Source organism: Stomoxys calcitrans, chromosome 3 (genome assembly GCF_963082655.1).
Source record: "Stomoxys calcitrans chromosome 3, idStoCalc2.1, whole genome shotgun sequence".
NCBI classification, from domain to species: domain Eukaryota; kingdom Metazoa; phylum Arthropoda; class Insecta; order Diptera; family Muscidae; genus Stomoxys; species Stomoxys calcitrans.
The window spans coordinates 5,830,650-5,856,886 of record NC_081554.1 but is presented as its reverse complement, the minus strand read 5'-3'; the positions used below and the strand labels follow the sequence as shown (position 1 = coordinate 5,856,886).

Below are 26,237 nucleotides of genomic sequence, written 5' to 3'. Positions count from 1 at the left end.
ATATATGGGGTTTTGATTTAAAATAAGAAATATAACAGTATATAAAAAATGAGCAATACGAAACATAATTCAGTTCAACAAATGTATATAGATTACGCACTAATAAAAAAGAGTGGGGAAAAGCAGGCGGATTGTATATAAGAAAGGAAGTATGTTGATAAAGTAAAATTTTAGTAAAACTTAATTATAATAAATTATCTATTTATAAATAAATACTCATTTACATAGATTTCTATTTCATTAATAAGAAAAAATAATTATAGCATCGAGAATAATCCTTTGTTTCTATGAGACGAATTTGTTTGTGACAAAAATTGTTGAATAATTGCCTTAGAGTAGGTAATCCAAGGCAAGGCATTAGAAAAATAAACGACAACTCTTAAGTAGATTTATTTAAACTTTTAAATATTTCTCTTGACTCTGTACATACAAAGTTATAGTTATTTGCTTTTTTCGCTTGTTTCCAAAACATCGATTTGGTGTCGCCCTACAAATTCTTTAATCTTCAGCAATATTCGTTTAATAAAAAAAATTCTTTTGCCTTTGTTCGTCTTTTAATAATTCGTTTCACACAAACCAAGGTTTCGTTTGTTACAAACAAATTTTATTTCGTAGATAGCCTTGTGCGCTTTTCTTGCAGATTTCTTGGGAATTTTGTTCATGTCTTTTGTCAAAACTTAAAAATATAAGTATGCAGGTTTGTTATATAGATTCGTTGTAACCGAAAATCTACGTATATGGGTAACTATTTTCTTCATTTCTTACTAAATTATAATTGTGATTCATAATTAGGTATGTGTGGGTAGTTGTCTATTGGAAGGCATTTGGGGTTTGATTGCAATAATGGCTCTCTACTTCATTTATAATTATTTTCTATTTTCAGTGTTTAGTTGAAGATGGGGGAGGGCTTAATTCGAAAAAGTCTTACCTGATAGTGGAGGGGAGTAAGGAAGGTATTTTTGCTAGGATTTGTGACACACAGCGTTCTGGCTGCAAAACACTTGTGCTTAATTCAGAATTTGAAAGGTGTTCGTTTCTTCAATGGTGTTGATGGTGCAGCTTACAAAGCTACCCTGGCTGACTATCCTTTTGTTATCCAAAGAATTGGATATGTTTCCTTATTTTTGAGGTGCAAGGTACAGCTGGGCAGAGTTGGGTTTTTGGGATTTTCGTTAAAACTTTAAATATTTAAATACAATGTCTTTGTTTCTTGGTAATTCTAACTAACAGTAAGTTAAGGCATTCCTGGTAGGACTGATATATTCTGTCTTTGTTGTTGCTGTTGTTGTTGTATTATATTTGCTCGCACTCTTTGTTGTTCCAGCCTCTGCACGGAGGCAGTTAAGTGTGAATTCTCCACATACAGATCTTTAACAAGGATATCAGCGTTTTGCAAACGCTGCACCTGCTCAGTAATCAGGGCAGTTTGAGCCTCTAAACGTCCATGTAAATCATTCAATTCGATTTGATGATGACGCCAGGATTCTAAAATGATGATTATAAACAAATAAAGTCAAAACAAACTCTTAAAGTTCTGCCCTAACATATACATTTTTTTCTCCATAACTTACGTTGCATTATTGACTCTGTGTAGTGCTGTTGTTGCTTTATGACATTCTGCAAATGACGATTTTTCAATTCCAATTGATTTACTCTTTGTATCAAAGAAGGATGTGCTGTTCGCTGCAAAACAAACAAACAAAAACTCGAATAAACATTCGTCTGAGGGTAAAACAGTACCCCATTTTAGTGTCTACTAACCGCATAAGCTTTTTCTAATACTGGCTTAGCTTCTTGCAATTGTTGCAGCTCCATGATCAAACCATCTCGCTGCAAGGACAAATCCTTGATTTGTTCCTTCAATGAGAGTTCAAAGAATTTCAAACGTTTGAGTTCTTCTTTCAAGCCGCTAGGCGTGGGACTAGTAGAGCTGTTCTTGGTGCTGCTGGCATTCGATTTAATTGCCATTTGAGCATTACGCTGTTGACTGTGATTCGAGTGTATGCTATGGGTTTCGAAACTTTTACCCGATGTCGTTGACGAGGTTTCACAATCGGCCACATCGCCCGTTTCCGAAGGTACTGTGGCCTGTGGTGATTGTGTACGATTGGGTTTCTCAATGGGAGACTGCAGTGATGTTTGAGGCGGTGTGCTGAAAATTGTAGTTTCCGATGTGGTTAAATTTATTCTAAAACAAAAAATTCAAATAACGAAAAAAAAAATGAATTGTTTGTTAGTTTCGTGTTTGTTTCTTGAGTTACAAATTCACTGGCATTTTTGGAGGAAAACATTTTATTAATATCAGCTTAACGATTTTAGTATTTAAACTACCAAATTGCAGTCTTCTTACAAATTCAGTATCTGTACATTGAAAAAGGAGGTGCAGAGCGCGGAGGTTAGCATGTCCGCCTATGACGCTGAACGCTTGGGTTCGAATCCTGGCGAGACCATCAGCGGTTGTTTTCCCCTCCTAATGCTGGCAACATTTGTGAGGTACCATGTAAAACTTCTCTCCAAAGATTTGTCGCACTGCGGCACGCCTTTCGGACTCGGCTATAAAAAAGGAGGCCCCTTATCATTGAGCTTATAGTTGAATCGGACTGTACTCATTGATATGTGAGAAGTTAGTGGAATGTTCATGGGCAAAATTTGCAATTTAGCATTGAACAAATATTCGTTGAGAACAAATAATTTGTCTGATATAACTAAAATTCGGTACGTCCATTAAACTTTAGTCTTCCAACATCCTGGCCAAATACCGCATAGAAAGGTCCGTGTAGTAAAATAAGTACAATGACCTTCATAAAAGCCAATCCGCAGGTTTGATATCACCAGCTCCAAGAAACCTCAAATTTTGCTTGATGTGGCTGAAATTTAGAAGCGCCATAGCCTTGAGTAGACAAGTGTTTTCGGATAGGACACAGTAAGCAAGCGACTTTAGTTAAAAATTTGTCGAGCAGAGCACCCAGTGAGGTACGAAGTGAAAAACAGGCTGGAAACAATGACAGAACACAGCCGTTTAGAGCAATGGCGTTGGCAAGACAAAATGTTCCTTTCGTAAACCCTTAACCTGTTTATGTGATATGTTATCAGAAATTTGTAAAATGGATCGGATGGTTCGTTCATGCAGACGCCTTTTACTTTCTTATCCGCGGTGGCAAAGAATCTTCGTCCTCTTAACGACGTCCTACACACCACATTCTGCAATTCTCTATCCCTTACTCAACAATAACAGCTTAATACCCCTCACCACCGGCACGGAATAATCATGGGATCTTTAAACTCCGATATGTGGGGTGTTCATCATTATCACGAGTAGCTTAGCTAGGAGCAACCGTACGCGTCCACAGGTTGCGGAAAGTGGAGCATCATAAGCACTCAATATTTAAGCAAGAGCCGGTATCGCCTGACCTCTCACATAGACTTCCTATGATTGTCTGCGATTGCAATTGCAGCTATTCCGTACTGAGCATTACACTATGCACAATCTGTGTAAGCGTCCGGTAATTCTTAGCTGGGCTTCTCATGATAAAGACGAACACCACTTAGATCGGAGCTCAAAATTCCAGCCTGTGAGCCGCTCGCTCCATCCCAACCGGTCGAATACCTATCATTAGTCCAAATTTTAGATAAGATATCGAACACCCAAAAGGGCAAAAAGCATCCCACTGCCACTCGAGGCAGAGGCCATAAGGAGAGCCATGCCATATAGTCCGTTAACTGACGGATTATACCCTTAATTTGTCCATATCCACTCTGGTAATACCCGAAATATAGAAATTAGCTCTTGGGGTCCCTGTTCATAATTCGGGAAAATCCGCGGACCAGAGCAAGCCATTAAGCTGATATCTCCCCCAACTCCGGTCACAAAAACGTTTGATGCTCTACTCCTACCTGGCTTGAGTTTATCCCTACTTAAAACAAATCATCAAACCGGATTCCGGGAAAAGACCCCATGAACGCACTATCATAGTTAACTTTGCCTTTCAATCACACCACACTCTTCAATGGCGTCATCTAGTAGTCTGATCTTCCTCGACGAAGGGGTGCATTGTGAACTACACGCGCGGTGGGCAGTCATACGTAGAGTTTAGAAACACGAAATCGAAGCCCCCTAGAGTTTAAAAGGGAGGGTGTTCTCCCCGACCCTGATTTATGTCTTTGTTTCTCTCCAAGTTCCCTCCGACTCCTACTCACCACCATATATTTATGGCCATGGCAGCCCGTTGTATGTACCGGATTGACCCAATGAATTCCTTCATCGGCAAGGGCTGCCGCCTCAGTGTACCACACACTGCTACTACAACAACAACATTACCAAACTGTCGTGGACAAATGAGAATACCACGAAAAGTAAAATTTGCCTTCGTCTACGACTCCCGTCGATTTTCGCCTTCGACAACCGGAATCAGGGTGAGTATCTACTAACACTGTGGATATACATCCAACGTCCATAGACATCAGGGTGGATCTACATGATCTAGAGCGAGAGGTTCGGGGCTACAAGAGAAAAACCCTTTCCCGACATGGGAGAACTGTGAGCACCACACAGGCTGAAACTTTGAGCTCCGATCTGTGTGGTGTTCATCGTTATCACGAGAATCGTAGCTGGGAACTACTCAGAGACTCAGGCCAGGCGGCACCGGCTATTGCTTACATACTGAGAGCCTATGATGTTCGATACGACAAAGCGTGTTATTAGCGCCCTCAAATAACCAATGGCCATCATTGTTCCCGAGGCACGGCATGACTATAACCACCACACGGGTTGGAACTCTGAGCTCCGATTTGTGTGGTGTACATCGTCATCAAGAGAAGCTTAGCTGAGAGCTACCGGGCGCGTCCACAGTTTTCGAATAGTGGAATGCCTCTAGAGGACACCGTATCGCAGAGGTTAGCATGTCCGCCTATGACGCTGAACGCCTGGGTTCGAATCCTGGCGAGACAATCAGAAAAAAGTTTCAACGGTGGTTTTCCCCTTCTAATGCTGGCAATATTTGTGAGGTACTATGCCATGTAAAATTTTTCTGCAAAGAGGTGTCGCATTGCGGCACACCGTTCGGACTCGGCTATAAAAAGGAGGCCCCTTATCATTGAGCTTAAATTTGAATCGGACTGCACTCATTGATATGTGAGAAGTTTGCCCCTGTTCCTTAGTGGAATGTTCATGGGCAAAATTTGCAATTTTGCAAATTGTAATGCCTCTTATACGGAGTCGCTGTAATTGCAGTCGCTGGCAATCAGTGATATGGAGTGGAGTGTCTTACTGAGAGGCAGGGCGGCAGGCAAGCTTTTGCTGAAATACTGAGTGCCTATGATGTTCGATAAGACAAGGCGAGTTATTGGCACCTTCAAATAACCAATGGCCATCATTGTTCCTTGGTACCGGATTGACCCGATGGAGTCCTTCAGTCCAGTGTACAACACTCTGCTACCACAACAACAACAATAACATTGTTTCCGCGGAGATCGGTCCTTTGGAACGGAACGAAATTGGTCACTTATAGGAGCTCGGCGAAGATCGCTAACTCCACAGGTAAAAGTAGTTATAACAACCTCTATATTAGACGGCGTTTCAGCTACATTGTCTGCGTGATTTGCAGAAACGGTGACGCGCAGTCCTTGGAGATTGACCGCTACCCTTGCAAATAAAGAAGTAAGCCTCCATCAACAAATCAAAATTGCGCCCCGGCAAATGCAGCCTTGTCAACTCCTACAAAGCTAGAATTGATGCCTGCATATGTTGGATGTGTGTCTCGATTGTAATCTGGGGCTACCACCACCTGTTTAACTGTCCAACCTATCCTACTCGACCTGGTACCTGATCTCTCTGGACGCATCCCAACTTAGTCGAAGAGTTCCTGGAGTTGGATATGATGAACCAAAACACACTGCTCCATAACAATAACAAGTTTGCACCAGCTGGCAAGCATTGCCCTTAAGGTTAGCCATCATTGTGAACTTTTAGCTTAAGAAATTCCACTGAGATGTCATCGGAGCAATCATACGAACTCACTGAGCTGGAACCCTCTTCTAGAGATGAGAAGAAGAATATTAAGATGTTTAAGAACTCTAGCCGTCGACATATCGTCGATCCACGCAGGATATATACCAGGATGCTGTTATCAATATGATCTTATTATACCGAGGCCACCGTAGCACAGAGGTTAGCATGTCCGCCTATGACGTTGAACGTCTGGGTTCGAATCTTGGCGAAACCATCAGAAAAATTTTTTAGCGGTGGTTTTCCCCTCCTTATGCTGGAAACATTTGTGAGGTACTATGCCATGTAAAACTTCTCTCCAAAGAGGTGTCACACTGCGGCACGCCGTTCGGACTCCGCTATAAAAAAGGAGGTCCCTTATCATTGAGCTTAAAAAAACTTGAATCGGACTGTACTCATTGATATGTGAGAAGTTTGCTCCTGTTCCTTAGTGGAATGTTCGAGGGCAAAATTTGCATTTTTTTATACCGACTCAGGCACGCCACTTATTGAAGACGGCGACTAATATGGCTAAATTGAGATCCAGATGGTGTAGTATCGTTCGACGTTAGATGGTACAGTCCATAACATCTGTCCAGGGGACCCCATGGCACCAATCACGCCTGCGCCTCACATGAAAGGCGAAACCAACTAACCTAACTGCAGAGACACTATTGTTCGCTCAAATTGAAGCTGCCAGATTTCTGAAATTGGTTCTGGGGACCACAGCTGGGTCAGATTAATATCAGAATAAATCAATATGTATAGCAATCGCGGCCACAATAGAAAACAGAAAGCCACTCACGTTCCCTGCGGATTGTTTTGTGCGGAAACTCTACCATCTATTGCCCAAAAAAAGCATTCCTGATAATCCCGTAATGATGGTTAACTTTGTTCTCTCAAAAATTGTATACAGAGCGTACCCTTAGCATAGAAAGGCTTCCGAGGGGTGAACAAATAGCACACAATATACAAATAGCAGTTTATTAACAGGTTTACTAGGTTCACTCAACGGGTCAACTGGAACATCCTCCAGCATTCTCTTGCTTTCCTATTTTCACACGTAGTAACAATTACCATTTCAAAATTTCATCTATAGCCACCACCATTAGGAAAAAAAAAAAACAAACCAAAATGTACACGATTCCTTCGACCTTGTTTACTATGTGTGTACTATACAATTTCCACAACTCCAGCTTTGTACACCAGTTTTATTTGTAGTACCCAAAAGAAACAAAACGACGAAAACACAAACAATGCACAAAGACGAAGCATGCAATAGAACCATAGATAGAAAACAATAATAAAAACAAAAAATAACAAAATATCAGTATGAAAAAAAATAGTGGCACATTTTATTTACAAAAATTATTCTGGTTAAACTAACTAAATAAGTAATACAAATATTAATACGAAAAACAAAAATGATGGAAAATATGATGCCATATATTTGGGGATATCAATCTTCATATGTGTGATGTGCAATATTCTCTATGAGAACAAGTGCAATGAACTTAAAGTCCACTTAAGATTTTATTTACATTTATCAGATGGTACATTATATACCATGTTTTTTGCTTATATACAGTCAATTTTAGTTACTCTGTGTTTTATGGGATTTTGAGGAAGAGGGTGGGATAAGCATTAAATATTGCCGATTAGCCGATTTATGAAGCTTTGGGGAAACCGAACGTGCATGTTAGACGATTTCAAAGGGTGGGAGCAGCTAAAAATGTGATTGATTAAATGAATGGGTGAGTGAGTGAGTCAGTGATGTAAAGGAAATAAAGCTTCAACCATACATCAAATGTAACAGAAAGTCAAAAGCTTTTGAAAAGATAGCAGGCGCTATGACACACAAGTGCATTGAAATACTCACCGCACAGCATGATTGCTCACTGGCGCCATGGTTAGCAGAGTCGGTAAACTGTTCTCATGGCATGTCTTTGAGGGCTCCTGAATGGTGCTCTGGTGCCACAGATAACTAATGGGCGAGCTGGCCGGACTGCATGACTCTGCTAGATTGGTGTTGGTGGTGTTGGCGGCATTTTCGGGCTTGAGCTCATTGGCACCGGTGAGTATTTCAACGCTTTCGCCCAAACGCAGGCGAAGATCTTCAATTTCATTTTGAAGAACTTCGATTTCTTGAGACTTTTCTTCGAACATTCTACGAGCATTCTCTCGTATTTCTTCGGCCTCGGCTTCGAGATCGGCATATTGCTGTTCCAGCATGTCTTTCTCTTCAATGGGCGAGAGGCGTCCATCCTTACTGAATTGTTCCTCATATTCGCGCACCTTTTCCATAAGCTCAGTGAATTTTTTGTCACTCTCCTGTTGCTCCTCTTCGTAAATTTGACGTTCCTTTTCGAACAGGGCCCTCTCCTCGGTTAACTTGGCCTGCCAATAGTCTTCGCAATCTTCATAAGCCTTTTGCATTTGTTCCAGGCTGGCTTCCAGTTCCTTACAGCGTTCTTCGGGTGTGGGAGAAGAGGATGTGCCTGCCACTGAGTTGGTAGTTTGTGCTGCTTGCGATTCCTTGGCAAGTTTAAGTTCCGTTTCCAATTCAGAGATTCTTCTTCTCAGAGTATCCATTTCGTCTTGGGCCTGTTTGGACATTTTTATGTGGTGTGTATTTTGTAGTTCAGAGTTCAAAGCCATCCATTCGCCACTTGTATCACTGGCCTCACTGCCGTCGTCGTTGGTGCATTTCCTCAGCTTACCCAAGCGGGGACTTTCTTCTATAAGTCTGGTTTTAGTCGGAGAATCGCCTCGCCGTTTTGTGGCTGTATTTGATGAGCTGCCATCGTTCTCCTCTTGCGGCCCGGAAGATTCTTCACAAATTTGCAAGGATTTTTTGGACTTAATTCTCATTTTATTCAATTCATGATGTAGGGATTCCACTTCAGCTACAAGTTCATCATTTTTATCTCTAAGATTACAGTTCTCTAACTGTAGACTAGAAATTTTGTCCACCAGGCGTAAAACTTCCTCATCGGCCATAGATTTATCGTACGTTTCCCGATGTTGGCCAGCATCATGTTTTGTTTCATCCATATCGGTCAATTCACGCTGCAGCTCAATATTCTTCTCCAGCAAATCGGTTAATTGCTTTTGCATTTTATGTTGCTCCCACTCCAAGTCCTCGTTCTCTTTACGCACCAATTCTAGTTCAGTTTTTAGCTTAATTTCATCCTGTTCAAACGTTTTAATACGAGCCTCCAAACGTGCATTGAGATTAGACCAATTTTCTCGATCATTAGCCAAGCGAGCAGTTAGATCTCGGACCACACCAGCATGTCGCTGTTCCAATAAGCGGATCTGAAAGAGTGATACAATTTTAAAATTACTTCTTGGAAAAAAATGTCTTAGCTACTGCCAGTTGGACAACAAATCCTCCTCAACTGGCTACCTAATAAAAGGAAAATCCGCCCTAATCCAAGATTGATTTATATGGAAGCTATATCAAAACATGGACCGATATAGTCCATTTACGATCCCCACCGACCTACACTAATAAGAAGTATTTGTGCCAAATTTCAAGCGGCGATGTCATGACGATCAAAAATATATACACTTTATGGGGTCTTAGACGAATATTTCGAGGAGTTACAAACAGAATGACGAAATTAGTATACCCCCATCCTATAATGGAGGGTACAAAAGTATCAGAAAAATATTATTTAAAAAAAATTTAATTTTTTTTATATTTGGCGGTCACTGGGATTATCTATTTTTCATTAACCTTCCAAAGGGGAGCTACAGACTGTTTGGTCAAACACGGGCTGCATGACCGTATCATGCAAAATAAAAAATTTTAAAGAAAAACATGTTATTGAAAAAATTTTAAAAATATTTTTGAAAAATATAAAGAAAAATCAATTTTTTGAAAAAAAGGAAAGTATTTGAAAAACAAAAATTTGGGGAAAAAAATGGTTTGTTTCATTATTCAAAATATAAGAATATTTTTTCTAAGGTATTTAAAAAAAAAAACTCAAAAGCAAAACAAAAGGTCGTTTTTTGTTTTGTTACATCAAATACTTACTTCTTTTTTGGTGGCATCTTCCAAAGAAGCATGCCTCTCGTCGATTTCCACCGCCAATAGAGCAATGCGTCTATTGGCATCCTTATTGTCCGCTCTTAGTTTAGAATTTTCATCATGCAACTGTTTGGTGGCTTGTCTCAGGTTTGCAAGTTCAGTTGATTGTAGGGCCAGACATGCCTTCATTAATGCCATCTGGGGTTCTTCATCCAAATTGGGTATTTCCTCCTCCATGACTTTATTCAATTGGGCCAAATTGATTTCATCACTATCGAAACCCAAGGCCAAGAGTATGCCACGGCCATTGGGTATTTGAGAACGTTCCCACAAATCCAAAATAGTATTTACCGGCAGAGTTTCCATGAAAGCAGGAGAATCTAAATGGAATAAAACGAGGAAAAAGAAAATTAAATGGTTAAGGGGTGTGACGGGAAATTCTAGTGGAACTAAGCAATTGAAAAATTGAGCCTTCTGGAAATTAAAGAGAGATAGCTTTTCACCACTCGGGCTCAATTTTTTTTTTTATCAAGAACTTGGACAAGAACTGAAAAGAGAACAGACAGAGGTAAATAAGGACATGAAGAGAAACTCAAAATAGAAATCCATGAGTTTGTTAAAGGTGTACAAAAGTAAACAAAAAAAAAGAGTCAAAGTAGAGTAGTGCCAGGAAAGATCTACGAAAACTATAGTACAAGGTGCGCTATCTTAAAGTCGGATTTTGTTTTTTTTTTAACTCTACTTGTAGACTAAATATATAGCCACTCTAAAAGAAGAGCGTGCAGTTATACCACCAGCCGTTTTTAATGATTTTCTTTTGGGTTTCTTATTTCAATTGAATTCAAAACAAACCTTTAGCCAAATGTCCAGTATTAAAATGAGTTTTGCTTAACTCCCATTCATAGGAACTCCAAACAGCGTGCATGGCGGATGAAAGATTTTTCAAACCTAAATAGTTTCCGATTTTGTTTGTTTGTTTATTTTGTTTTGTTTGCGGTGAAGTTGAAAAGTGAAAGAAGTCAGAATTTGAACTAACCAAAGTTACAAAATGATAAACAAGTTTAAGCATTACTTCGAGCAAGAGACAAATGAAACATGCCCCCCCGCCGGAAACAACTGCGACGACAAACAGAGGCTACAAAGACAAAATGGAGAGAGGTAGACACAAAACAGCCACAGCCACAATAGCAAGTCAGCGAGCCGAAAAAATATTCTCAAGGGTTTTGAGTAATGTGAGCAAAAGAACCAATTTGGAAAATTGATCAATTTTGTATGATTTTAAAGATTTGCTTTCGCTGGTGCAAGAATGCATTTGGCAATACGAAGACTGCCACAATATCAAGGCGCAAAGTGTAGTTAAAGCATTTAATGAATTGTATCGGGTGGAAAGCTTTGATGCAGTGACATTTTTAGGCTATGATATGGAAGTACAACTAAAATACCTAAATTAATAAGTTGCTTGTATGATAAACCTGTGCAAAAAAAGACAAAAAAAAAAATTTGAATGACAAATTACTTCTTAGTTGCTAGCTTCCTACTTTGTGGAGCTCTACATTTTTAAACCATTTTTAATATCGTTATAGCCAAATAGTATTCATTGTTGTTAAATCGTCGGCATAATGCTATCTTGCTATCGCGATTTTCAAGTTTTTTGACTTAAGATCGGTTTTTGTGATGTTAAGAATCTTAAAGAAAATTTCCCGTATCGTAATAAGATTTCGAGATATTGGTTTGTAAATATGACAAATATGTTCTACTTCAATGCATTTTGCAAACTTCAAATGGGATCATCTCAAAATCAATAAAGTGGCATAGGGAACAAGATAACAGTACCCCGCCGATATGTAGATATAGAAAACTTATTTTGACAAGATTTACATATTTTAAGGGTTTTATTGCAAATGCAAATTTTGCCCATGAACATGCCATAAAGGAACTGGGGCAAACTTCTCAAATATCAATGATTGCTGTCCGATTCAAGTTTAAGCTCAGTGATAAGGGCCTCGTTTTTATAGCCGAGCCGGCGTACCGCAATGCGACAGCTATTTTGGGGGGAAGTTTTTACATGGCATAGTGCCTCACAAATGTCGCCATTGTACGTAACGAATTGACCCGATAGATTCCTTCATCGGCAAGGGCTGCCGCCCCAGCGAACAACAATGCAACAAAACAACTGCCGCTGAAAAAATATTTTCTGATGTTCTCGCCAGGATGTAAGGGTTTAGTTGGGTTTTCTATTTCTAACCGAAAAATAATTGGAAATTGAAGCCACCTTAAAACCCAATATAGACAAGAATTGCTAGAGCTTTAAAACGCATTTGGATTGGACAGCAAGAAATTTTCGTAGCCTACACCATGGAAACAAGAAATCAACAGGTTGGATACCTGAATGCAACAAATGTGTTGAGAGTACTACATTAACAGTATGGTATGGTAATTGTTTCCCTACGGCATTTAGGCTATAAAATTTGTTCAAATACCTTTCTATACACAATATTAAACTGAATTGATACCAGTGTTCTCTGGTTTTCTGGTTTCGGTAACTACCGAAAGCTACATGTCAGCAACTTATAAATTGCTGTATTCTATGGGTATCTAGAGCAATGGTTTCCAATTTACGGTTGACAAATGACAAGATTATTGCAAATTACCCAAAATCTGACGAACATATATATGGGAGCTATAACTAATACTGAACCGATTTCCATGCAAATCAGTAATGTCGAGAGTCATTAGAAAATCCTTCCTGCCAAATTTCGAGAGAATCGGGTAACAAATGACCATTTTATTGTATTATTACTGCAAATCGGACCTGTAAAGTCGGGAGTCATAAGAAAATCCTTCCTGCCAAAATACGAGAAAATCGATTGACAAATGAGCTTTTTATTGCAGTATTACTACAAATCGGACGAACATATATATGGGAGCTATATCCAAATCTGAACCTATTTTTTTCAATTTCAATAGGTTTCGTCTCTAGGCCGAAAAACATACCAAATACCAAATTTGAAGACGATCGGATGAAAGTTGCGACCTGTAGTTTGTACACAAATTAACATGGACAGACAGACAGACGGGCATAGCTAAATCGAATCAGAAAGTGATTCTGAGTCGATCGGTGCACTAATCAATGGGTCTATCTCTCTTCCTTTTAGGGGTTACAAACTAATTCACTAAGTTATAATACCCTGTACCACAGGAGCCAAGTCATCCTAGTCTCTAGATTTAGCCAATTTCTTTGCTTTTTTATACCCTCCACCATAGGATGGGGGGGTATACTAATTTCGTCATTCTGTTTGTAACTACTCGAAATATTCGTCTGAGACCCCATAAAGTATATATATTCTTGATCGTCGCGACATTTTATGTCGATCTAGCCATGTCCGTCCGTCTGTCTGTCAAAAGCACGCTAACTTCCGAAGGAGTAAAGGTAGCCCCTTGAAATTTTGCACAGATACTTCTTATTAGTGTAGGTCGGTTGGTATTGTAAATGGGCCATGTCGGTCAATGTTTTGATATAGCTGCCATATAAACCGATCTTGGGTCTAGACTTCTTGAGCCTCTAGAGTGCGCAATTCCTTTCCGATTGGAATGAAATTTTGGACGACGTATTTGGTTATGATATCCAACAACTGTGCCAAGTATGGTTCGAATCGGCCATGTTTTGATATAGCTGCCATATAAACCGATCTTGGGTCTTGACTTCTTGAGCCTCTAGAGGACGCAATTCTTATCCGATTTGAATGAATTTTAGCACGAAGTATTCTGTTATGATATCCAACAACTGTGCCAAGAATGGTTCGAATCGGTCTATATCCTGATATAGCTGCGATATAAACCGATCTTGGTTCTTGATTTCTTGAGCCTCTAGAGTGCGCAATTCTTATCCGATTGGAATGAAATTTTGCACGACGTTTTTTATTATGATGTCACACAATTGTGCCAAGTATGGTTCAAATTAGTTCATAACCTGATATAGCTGCCATATAAACCGATCTGAGATCTTGACTTCTTGAGCCTCTAGAGGTCGCAATATTATCCGATAGGAATGCAATTTTGTACGACGGATCCTCTCATGACCATCAACATACGTGATTATTATGGTCTGAATCGGTCTATAGCCCGATGCAGCTCCAATATAAATCGATCTCTCTATTTTACTTCTTGAGCCCCCAAAGGGCGCAATTCTTATTCGAATTGGCTGACATTTTACGCAGGTCTCCAACATATAATTTAATTGTTGTCCAAACCGGACCATATCTTGATATCGCTTTAATAGCAGAGCAAATCTTTTCTTTTATGCTTTTTTTGCCTTAGAAGAGATGCCGGGAAAAGAACTCGACAAATGCGATCCATGGTGGAGGGTAAATAAGATTCGGCCCGGCCGAACTTAGCACGCTTTTACTTGTTACTTTCTTTACACTTTGCTAAACTAACTAAAATTCCGATGAACATTCCATTGAAGAACAGGGGAATACTTCTCTTATATCAAAGAGTGCACTCCGAAAGTTAAGTTCAATGATAAGGGGTCTCCTTTTTTATGCCGAGTCCGAACAATATGCCGCATAGCGACACCAGTTGGTAGAGAAGTCTTAACATGGCAGAATATGTTACAAATGTTGCCTGCAATAGTAAGAGGATAACCATCGCTGGTGGCTTCCTCGTTGTTAAAACAGATGGAAAGACCGGGAATCGAATTCATTGGACAATTATAAATTTTTTTCACTCTCACAAGGGAAAATTCGCTCACGAACAAATTACGAAAAAATAATTTTCCCAACTTTTTTATAATCAATTCTTTATTAAGTATATTTGGATAATTAAGCTGTTGTACACTTAGTTGTTATATGTTACTGTGTAATAGGTATTTCTGGCCGAGAAGACTTAGTATAACTGCATTTGAAATACATAAAGAAGTTAAAGCGTGTAAGTTCGGCCGGGCCGAAAAAAAGTGTTTGAGGAACCGACCCCAAAAGTATATGTTGAACGACCGGGACTATATGATAATCGAATGAAAGGTCTACGACAGTAGAGTAAGAATTTGCTATCCAAATTTAGGCCAAAATCTTGATGACTGCCCAACCCAATAAAAAACGAAGGGCGACTGAGACAAATGGAAAAAAAAACATCAACCGAACATGTATGCCGTTCGGGACAAAATAGAACTGCAATAAATAATCTTTGAGTTGATCCAGCTGTGGTTGGGTTGAAAACGTTGTACCCCATGTGGTAGCATTGTGATATGATTTTGAAAGTGTAGATCTGAAATAGGCCCATAGCCCTTAATGACTTGATCATTGAAAAAAAGCAATTTTAGGGTCTGGCTATGCTCAGCTAGATTTGTATAAAATGTTGACAAAATTTTCCAATATTTTGATGCATCGCCCGATGGTGGAATCAGGGAATTTTGACAAAAAAAGAAAAACTATTTTGAAAAAATTCTATACAAATAAAATTTTGACAAAATTTTCTTTAGAAATAAAATCTTGACAAAATTTTCTATAGAAATAAAATATTGACAAAATTTTCCATAGAAATACAATTTTGACAACATTTTTTATAGAAATACAATTTCTTATTTTCGCGTGTTTTGGTGGAACTGAATGGAAGAATTATTTAAATGAGATTTGAGGAGAAGAAATCGTCAGTTTTGCAGACAAATCAGGACACAGATACACCACTGGTGGGCGCATTTCGATTCTTGCTTAGATAATAATTCTCAATACCATTGTGGATCATATCCGCCCTTCTGACCGGCCTACAGTTTACATCACCAGTGATGCCAACAATTTACCAGCAAAAAGCGTAACAGAAATTGTAAAAGGTTTTAAAATTTTTTTGTAAAAAGGAGTAAAAATATGCACTATCTTTAATATTTGGAAACTATTTGCTGCAATTATTTATATGATTTTAACGAAAAGTATCTGCAAACGATGATCAGCATTTAATTCGACCTTAAAAATAAGCCGAAAACCCAAGAAAATCATAGCCAATGTACGAATGGATACACAAATGCGGGGCTTCGCTTTCGAATGCTTTTCCTTCGACCGCTAAGCTATTGATTTCATTTTTGTGGGGAATTGTGGGGATTGTGGGGAAAATTAAAAAAAGAAAAATCTCCGATCATTGAGCTCGTCTCGAAAGAGAAACAAACTAAAAATTGTGAAATCTAATGATCTTCGCCTGACAGGCAAAAAAACTTGAATATGAAAAAATTCGAAAGAGCCCGACCGGGGTACGAACCTGGGCACACGGAACAACAGCGGGAGCCGTTGCCGTCGTTTAGCGTTCGAAGACATCAATACAACTCCCAATAGATGCACAGAATCATGTGCACCATGGAAGAAGTGTAATTGTCGCAGAAAAAAAGTCTGCCATTACACGAAAACATATGCATTGGGAAAAAGTACAGCTAATAGACAGGGTTGTCGAGCGTGGTTAATGTGGTACTTGTATCATAGAGGCCTTTTCGCATTAAATACGATTTAAATACAACATACCAACGCACGGCCTTTGAAGCCATCACACCTTATATGGCTGAAAAGTCTTCTAACCAAAGACGAAACGCGTCCCATTGTGGTAGGTGTGTTTTGCTATCTCTGGCTTTCCTTTTCCATTTGCAAAGAAAATCTTCGGTCATTGAGCTCATGTCGAAAGAGAAGCAAACAAAAAAATTTTGAAAAATATTTTAAACTCATTTATGTAAATAATCTCCCTCTTTGTGTGTAACATTCGATTCGTCATTCAGTTTGACATGGCCCGAATGCAAAAAACCAAAACAAACAAAACGAGTAAGAGCGCGCCAAGTTCGGCCGGGCCGAATATTATATACCCTCTACCATGGATCGCATTTATCGAGTTCTTTGCGTGTTATCTCTTTTTAGACAAGCAAAGAATAATGAATAAGAACTGTTATGCTATTGGAGCTATATCAAGTTGTAGTCCGATTCGGACCAAAAATGAATTGAGTGCTAAACATTGTAGAAGCCATTGTGTAATATTTCAGGTCATTCGGATAAGAATTGCACCTTGTAGGTGCTCAAGAAGCAAAATCGGAAGATCGGTTTATATGGAAGCTGTATTAAGCTATAGATCGATTCAGACCATATTTTACATGTATGTTGAAGGTCATGGGAGAAGCCGTTGTACAAAATTTGGATAATAACTGCGCCCTCTAGAGGCTCATGAAGTCAAGATCCAAAATCGGTTTATATGACAGCTATTTTGGGCTATGTACCGATTTGCTCCAAACTAAACACAGTTGTTGGAAGTGACACCAAAACACCACGTGCAAAATTACAGCCAAATCGGATAAGAATTACGCCCTCTAGAGGGTCAAGAAGTCAAGATCCAAAATCGGTTTGTATGGTAGCTATATCAAAACATGGACCGATTAGGCTCATTCACAATCCCAACCGACCTACACTAATAAAAAATATTTGTGCAAAATTTCAAGCGCCTAGCTTTACTCCTGCGAAAGTTAGCGTGCTTTCCACAGACGGACGGACATGGCTAGATCGACTTAAAATGTCATGACGATCAAGATTATATATACCTTAGACGCATATTTCAAGGTGTTACAAACAGAATGACGAAATTAGTATACCCCCATCCTATGGTGGAGGGTAATTTTGCCAAATAATAGAAAAGCAAAACATCTAAACCCTTTCCAATTGTTTGTAGACTTTTGACAACATTTTTCTAAGAAAAATTAAAAAAATATATCTGGTGTTCTAAACAGACTTTAAACGAAATACACATAAAATGTTCAAGTTTTCTACGAAATTTTAATAGAGGAAAATGCCCACACTCTAAGGACATCGCGAACTAATAAGTTTATCAATCCCATGGCAGCCGGTTGTATGTACCGGAATGACCCGATTGATTCCTTCATCGGGGCAAAGGCTGCCACCTCAGTGTACAACACACTGCTACAACAACAACAAGTCTATGACACATGGTGGGAAGTAATTTTTCAGGATATAATATTTAACCAATCTCAAGTATCAGAGGGATTCAGGTTTGGCCTAATGGAGTCTTTTATCGGCAAGGGCTGCCGCCTCAGCGTACAACACACTGCTATAACAACAACAACAATTTCAGGGGTTTTGGTTTATGGTGAAGTTATTTTTCAATTAGCACACTTAAATCATTATCTTTATCCAAAATTGTCTTTTATGATTACCATTTCATTTTAATTATGATTGTGTAAATTTTTCACACTTGACTCTTTCAATGTCTATGCAGTGAACTTCGTGAGCGTTTAGCTAATTTATAAAATAAAAAAAAATGATTGGAAGCCAGTGCCATAGTTGTTGTGTTGCATGATGTTAATGATTGAAGTTGCTGTGTTACAGTTTTTTCTTCCTAACATAATTTAATTTAGATTTCCATAACTCACTCTTGCTAGAACCATTTTATATTCCTAAGAACTAAGTAAACTAGGAAATTGTCAAATGTGTCGTCACGAATGAAAGATGTTGAGAAAATTATAGACATGTTGATGAAAACAAAAGCTCTAGAAAATGATTTTCATGATAAAAAAGCATTGACATGTTTGTTTTCTCCAAAACAAAAACAAAAGGTAAAAGAGAAAAGCAAGAGTCACAAAAAATAAAACACAACTTACCGAGAGATTCCACACTACTGCTGAGGGGTTTCTTTGCTAGCTGTATTAAAGAATCATTACCAAGTTTCGCTTTGTTTGCTGCCAATTTTGTTTTGTTCTGATGAAATAGATTCCTCTGGGCTGGCAGGGAGGCACAGCGTTTTAGTTTAGTTTCGGTGGCGCCTGTGTTCGTGCGTCTACGAGAGCCCGCTATATCAGTTTGAGATGAGGATCTTTGCACTTCTGGAGCTAGGCAACTGCGATGAGAGCTTGAATCTTTTTCATCTATGGAATCTTCTGAATCGGAGGCAGTATGATCATCACCTTTAGTTATATGTGGTCTAGAACGCCTGCCATATTTTTTAGCACCCACAACTAGTTTTGGTGAGACTTCACGATCCGAAGACTCTGGAGGACTATCGATAAATGTTTCCTGTTGATCAGTGATAATTAACGCGTGATCTGTAATGATGAGAAACAAAATAAGATTAAGAAAATATATAGGCTTTTAATAAGTCTTACTAAGATATCTGGCCAATTCATCTATGGTGGGATCATTAAATACTTTGGCTTTTTTATAAAATAAATGGGTTCCCATGTTGTTTAATCTTGGCTTGTTCTAAATGTTTTAATAAAACTTCTTGTTTAAAGTATATGAATGTCTTTCACGGTTCGTGTCTTAGAGACAACTAATGTCAGGCATAAATGATGCCTATCTATTTATAGGCGTTTGCCAGGTAAAAAAGTACTGTTATTCCTGGAATAAAAAGAACATTTGCCATTTATCTTCGACTTAACCCAATGCTAAATTCACATATGTCCTAATGCGTTACCTAAAGTCAGGTGTTTACATTTGAGAGCATTAATTTTTCGCGTACCTACTCGCTGGCTTATTAAACCGTTTAGGATTTCCAGAACAATTAGCATATGTGAATACCACCACGAAATACTCATATGTCCGTCTTTATTGGAGGAAAATAAATAAACCAAACAAAAGTGCTTGGGAGTGAAAAAAAAATTGCGGCAGTACTACCTAATTTGTAAAATTTCCGTGGGTTATAGTAACTATGAAACCCAGATTTTTTGGCATTTTAAAATTGCATTCCTCCTACTCAGCTGCCAAGGATATCTAGCAAAGTTCATCATTTAAATTTTAATAGAATTGAAAAGATGACAATTCAAATTAATTTAATTTTAAAAAACTCTTTTGATCTTCTCAAAACTGAGCAAACATAATGAAATAATCGTTTCTTAACGAAGATTAAATAACATACATATGTATGCCACAAAATGAGCATTAAATGACATCTGAAAAATGGTTAAATGTTTCTAAAGGGTGATATTTTAGCTTTGATCTTTTTGGCAACACTGGTACAAACAGCTCACGCACGTTTCCTGTTTTGTCTCACTGTCAAATATCTTCAGTTTGGTCTATAATTTAACCATGAATCGTCTTACAAACGAACAACGCTTGCAAGTTATTGAATTTTATTATCAAAATGCGTGCTCTGTTAAGAAAGTTCATAGCGAGCTTCTTCCATTCAGCGACGAAGCTCATTTTTGGCTCAATGGTTACGAAAATTAGCAGAATTGTCGATTTTGGAGTGAAGATCAGCCAGAAGCATTGCAAGAGCTACCAATGAATCCAGTAAAAATCACAGTTTGGTGCGGTTTATGGGCTGGTGGCATCATTGGTCTAAGCGGATGGACCATTTTAAACGCAGTCACGGTCAACTTTGGTATGAAATAATCTTCAAACATTTAATTATATGGTCCGAACTATCCATTCAAATAAAGATATGATGCATTTCCTGAATTTTATGTTTTTTTTTTGAAAACTTTCCTATAGCTCTTAAAAAATCACCCTTTACAACAAAAATTAGTTTGACAAAATTACGTACATCTTTTAAGATGGAGGTAACCGTAGCGCAGAGGTTAGCATGTCCGCCTATGACGCTGAACGCCTGGGTTCGAATCCTGGCGAGACCATCAGAGAAAATTTTCAGCGGTGGCTTTCCCCTCCTAATGCTGACAGCATTTGTGAGGTAATATGCCATGTAAAACTTCTATCCAAAGAGGTGTCGCACTGCCGCACGCCGTTCGGACTCGGCTAAAAAAAGGAGGCCCTTTATCATTGAGCTTAAACTTGAATCGGACTGCACTCATTGATGTGTGAGAAGTTTGCCCCTGTTCCTTAGTGGAATGTTCATGGGCAAAATTTGCCTTTTTTATAAGATGCGAAGAAAGATATATAAGCTGATAGATGCTTTGCATGCTTCGAAATACTCGTAGTTTCTTTTGTTAAGCCGTTGGAAACATACCATTATGGAACTCATATCATTTAGTGCTGTCCGAGTCAAGTCTTCTCTAATGTAAATTTGGTCACAAACATTATTTTAAAGAACAGAGGCAAACTTCTTACATATCAATAACTGCTGTCCGATTCAAGTTTAAGCTCAATGATAAAGGAGTCTGAACGGCGTGCCGCAGGGCACCTCTTTGGGGACAAGTTTTTACCTGGCTGCTATACGATAGCATCTCCATTTTACACAGTGATCAAGCGTAATGGTCAATTTTTTTTAAATTGTTGTTTCTTATCATTGAAATAGAGGCCACCAAAGCGCAGAGGTACTGCGTCAGTACCTGACAGATGTCGCCAGCATCAGGGGAGAAAACCACCACTAAACAATTTTTCTGATCTTCTCGCCAGGAGTTCGGAGTCATAGGCGGACTAACGTCTGCGCTACAGTGGCCTCTCTTTCAATGATATGATAAATAGACCATTACGCTTGATCACTGTGTAAAATGGAGATGCTTTTATCGGTGCATTTCATCTCTAAGAAGATATTATGGGAAAAATAACTTCTTATCGAATTTTACAACAAATATATACATTTTTGCAAAAAAACGTACCGTAATGTATGATTTTTGCATAACGGGACCCATCAATGTTTGTTGTTGTTGTAGTAAACAGTGATGCCACTCCAGAAAATTACTTCGTACAAAAATTTGAACAAAACAATCTACCAAAAGCGGCCAACGCATACATAATCTATTATATAACTACAGTAGTTAAAGCTTGCAAGATATATTCATTTTCAGGTAGTGACAGCTGCCCAACGACAAAATATTGAGCGCACTATCTGTCAAATTCAGTGATTAGTGCAACCCTGATTTTGTGTATGTAACTAGTTCGAGACATTTTTCGTTGTTTGTGTGTGCTATGGTTCTTAATTATAATACACACACACAACCAAAACTCGTTGAAAGATAGTGCACTTCGCGAGAAAAAATTGTACTCAGGTGTTTACGGTACACTACCTGATAATTATGTCATCGCTAAGTTGGGCCGGGTCGAATCTTATATACCCTCCACCATGTATCGCATTTGTCAAGTTCTTTGCCCGGCATCTCTTTATGAGCAAATATTGTAATAGATAAGAGTTGCTATGCTATTGGCGCTAAATCAGTTTATATACCGATTTGGGTCATACTTGGCTTGGATATTGCACACCATAGTAGATGTCATTGTGTCATTCAGCAAAATCAGATAAGAATTACGCCCTACAGAAGCTCATGAAGTAAAATTGGGAGATCGGTTTATATGGGAGCTATATCAGGTTATAGACCGATTCAGACCTATATGGTACGTACAGATGTCAAAGATCATAGAAAAAGTGGTGGTTTGTGAAACTTCAGCCAAATCAGACAAGATCTGCCCCCTGAACGGACTGAAGAAATGTAATCGGGAGATCTGTTTTGTATGGTTTTAAACCGATTCATGGGATACGTACTATACGTATGATGGAGGTCATAGGAGATGCCATGCAAAATTTCAGCTAAATCGGAAAAGAATTGTGTCATCTAGAGGCTTAAGAAGTATAATCGGGGGATCGGGTTATATAGGAGCTATATTAGTTTTTGGACCGATTCGGACCGTACTTGGCACATCTGTTGAATGTCATAGAAAATGTCAAAGTACAGAATTTCAGCCAAATCAGATATGAATTGCGCTCAAGAAATATAATCTGAACATCGGTTTATATGTGAGCTATATCAAAATATGGACCGATATGGCCCATTTACAATCCCAACCGACCTATACTAATAGGAAGTATTTCTGCAAAATTTCAAGCGCCTAGCTTTACTCCTTCGAAAGATGGACAGACGGAGGGACATGAATAGATCCACTTAAAATATCAAGGCGAACAAGAATATATATACTTTATGGGGTCTTAGACCAATATTTCGATGTGGTACAAAAAATTACGAAGTTTGTATGCCCCAGTTGATGGTATTAAAATGAAAGAGTTGCGTTGTGTTTGTTTGTTGCGTATAAATGGAAAAACGGCATGAAGGTAGAGTCGGGGGCCACCGTAGCGCAGAGGTTAGCACTTTCGCCGATGACGCTGAATGCCTGGGTTCGAATCCAGACGAGAACATCAGAAACATTTTTTTTTCAGCGGTGGTTATCCCCTTCTTATGCTGGCGACATTTGTTGTGAGGTACTGTACCACTTGGTATGGCAGCCATGTAAAAACTTCTCCTCAAAGAGGCCATAAAAAGGAGACCCCTCATCACTGAGCTTAGAAAGCACTCATTGATATGTGAGAAGTTTGCCCCTGTTCCTTAATGAAATGTTCATGGGCAAATTTGGGTGGAGTTTGGCCCCCTGGTTAGATTGGTCAGATATCATTTTGTAATATATGAAGGGAGAGAAACCTCACCCCCTACCCCAATTTTCAAAAACACTACATCTCGAAGAGGGGTGCATCTTAAGCGAATTTTTGTATGCCTCCTAATGGTAACCCAATAACAACAGGTAAAAAGGTGTTAAGTTCGGCCGTGCCATAATTATATCTTATAAGGGGCTAGTCTCGATAATATTTAATTCAGGTCCCGAGAACTCATATACAAGAAACAGTTTAGGCGAAATCAGGCAAGAAATCCGCATTTTATGGGATTAAGACCCTAAATTAGAAGATCGGTCTATATGACAGCTATATCTGTGTAGTTTAATCTGATTCATATTTGGGTCGGATGTCGGGAGGCTTAAAACAACTCAGTGTTTCAAATTTAATTTCAACGAAATCAGGTAATAATTGCAGCTTTTATGGGCTTAGCCCCTTAAACAGCAGATCGGTATATATGGCAGTTAAATGTAAATATAGTTCGATCTGAACCATATTTGTTTGGGTCGCATGATGGGAGGCTTAAGACAACTCACTGTTTGAAATTTCAACGAAATCGGATAATAAATGCAGCTTTATAGGTTCCAGACCCTAAATCAGCGCAGAGGTTAGCATTTCCGCCTATGACGTTGAATGCTTGGGTTCGAATCCTGGCAAGATCATCAGAAAAAAATTTTCAGCGGTGGTTTTACCCTCCTAATGCCGACAACATTTGTGAGGTACTATGCCATGTAAAACTTCTATCCAAAGAGGTGTCGCACTGCCGCACGCCGTTCGGACTAGGCTATAAAAAGGAGGCCCCTTATCATTGAGCTTAAACTTGAATCAGACTGCACTCATTGATATGTGAGAAGTTTGCCCCTGGCATTAGGAGGGGATAACCAACGCTGAAAATTGTCATGATGTTCTCGCTAGGATTCGAACTCATGCGTTCAGCATCAGAGGCGGACATACTAATCTCTGCGCTACAGTGGCCCCCGTACTTCTATAATAAATCAAAAAATCCATATCCAAATTTGGTATTAAGTTGTTAAAGGCCCAGGTGATTGAGTGGTAGAAGTATCTAAGCGATCGTCAACACCCAAAACACCCCCAAACAGGACTTATTAAACGACCAAATAAACAATATTCGGAGTAAAAGAAAATGTAGCGTTGGAGGCCCGGTTCAGCTAGTATTCTATAAGCAAGAAAATGCAGTAATACTCATTGTACAAATCTTACGACCATCTAGCCCTGTTTGTCCTTCCGACTGTCTGTTGAAATAACATTTAAGCCTTTAACAGTAAGAGACATATTAGTTTGAAGATGGATATATTTTGTTTTGCTCCCCTATACACTGATAAAAGTCGTATTTGCGTAGATTGATCTTTAGGTTTAAGGTCTTGCGCCCATAAAATCTGTATTTACTACACGAAATTTGTGTCAGCACGCAACATTTACTAACACGGAATTTCATTGGAACCCCCAATGTCCGAAGATGGTCCAGATCGGAGTCTGATTCCATATTGCTTTAGTCAGTGAATATGCAATTTTTGGCCGACTTTATGGGGGTGGGCCGGGCCAAAACCGCCCTAAACTCTACTCTTAAATACATATCACTGCATACCCATATTGAACCAATGGGTAAACATGTCCGTTTGGGTGGGTTTTGGGGCTTCGCGTCCACCACGTTATTTGACCCCAATATATTATACCAATTTTGTGTTTGGGTTAACATAAGTGGGTATGCAAAATTTCGCTTAAATCGATGCAACCATCTCCAAGATCGTGCGTTTTTTAAAAATTGTGGATGTCGAGCAAAAATTTATCGACTTCGACACAAAAGAGAATACTATTTTCGACTCCAACTCCGGAGAGGAACCGGATAAATAATTTATTGAAGTTAAAGCCTATAATATATATTTTTATACCCACCACCATAAGAAACAAGGTATATTGATTTGGACGATTTAACCATGACCGTGTGTATGTCCGTCCGTCCATCCATCAGTGTATTCGTTTGTTGTTATCAAACAACAAACTTTAAAATTTTATATATTGAGTTCAAAATTAGCACAGACCCGTATTTTTTTTAAATTTTTTTATCAATTTTTTTGTTTTATTTTTAGATATTTTCTGTTCGATTGTTAGCATTGCTCTGCTAAATTAGTCACAGAACTTGAATGGGGTTGTGTCTCTGCTAGGTAAAATTAACTTTATCTTCACGGAGATTAAATTTAAAGCATTTAGCCGGTAATTAGCGCTTTCATGATTTGAAAAGGTTATCTAATGAGACTCTAGGTTGTAGCAGTGTGTTGTACACAGATCAATCCGGTACGTACAACCGGCTTCCATGGGATTGTAGGTATTTTGTGATTGAGACTCTAGGTATTGGGTTTCCCAAAACAGTAATTGCAGATTTTTCGGTCGGCCAAATGAAGTTGATGATGACCAAATCAAAGCATTAATCGAATTGGATCGTCATGTAACTGAGCGTGAGATAGGAGAGAAGTTAAATATACCAAAATCAAACGTTCATTATCACATAAAAAGTCTTGGACTGGTGAAAAAGCTTGATATTTGGGTACCACATGTATTGAAAGAAATTCATTTAACAAACCGAATCAACGCTAGTGTCATATTCCACCAGGACAACGCTAGACCGCACACATATTTGGTCACTCGCCAAAAACTGAGTGAGCTTGGCTGGGAACTTTTGATGCATCCACCATATAGCCCTGACCTTGCACCATCAGACTGCCATTTATTTCGATCTTTGCAGAACTCCTTAAATGGTAAAACTTTCGGCAATGATGAGGCTATAAAATCGCACTTGGTTCAGTTTTTTGCAGATAAAGGCCAGAAGTTCTATGAGCGTGGAATACTAAATTTGCCAGGAAGATGGCAAAAGGTTATCGAACAAAATGGCAATTATATATT

General features: G+C 38.8%; 1 protein-coding gene across 3 annotated transcripts in view; it reads right to left on the bottom strand.

Annotated features, from left to right (window-relative positions):
* LOC106080817 (blastoderm-specific protein 25D) overlaps positions 1–26,237 on the bottom strand; it is a 29,521-nt gene continuing 3,284 nt past the window's right edge. The window contains exons 2-7 of one of the 3 annotated variants that reach the window (XM_013242392.2): positions 18,649–19,089; positions 10,026–10,399; positions 7,863–9,301; positions 1,762–2,188; positions 1,572–1,683; positions 1–1,485 (exon numbers count right to left, since the gene is read on the bottom strand). In XM_013242392.2, the coding sequence (XP_013097846.2) occupies positions 1,235–1,485; positions 1,572–1,683; positions 1,762–2,188; positions 7,863–9,301; positions 10,026–10,399; positions 18,649–19,089 (3,044 nt within the window). In that variant the 3' untranslated portion in view covers positions 1–1,234. Of the gene's footprint in view, positions 1,486–1,571; positions 1,684–1,761; positions 2,189–7,310; positions 7,710–7,862; positions 9,302–10,025; positions 10,400–18,648; positions 19,090–26,237 lie in introns of those variants that run through there. The other 2 variants (XM_059364537.1, XM_059364538.1) reach the window with 2 other exon arrangements.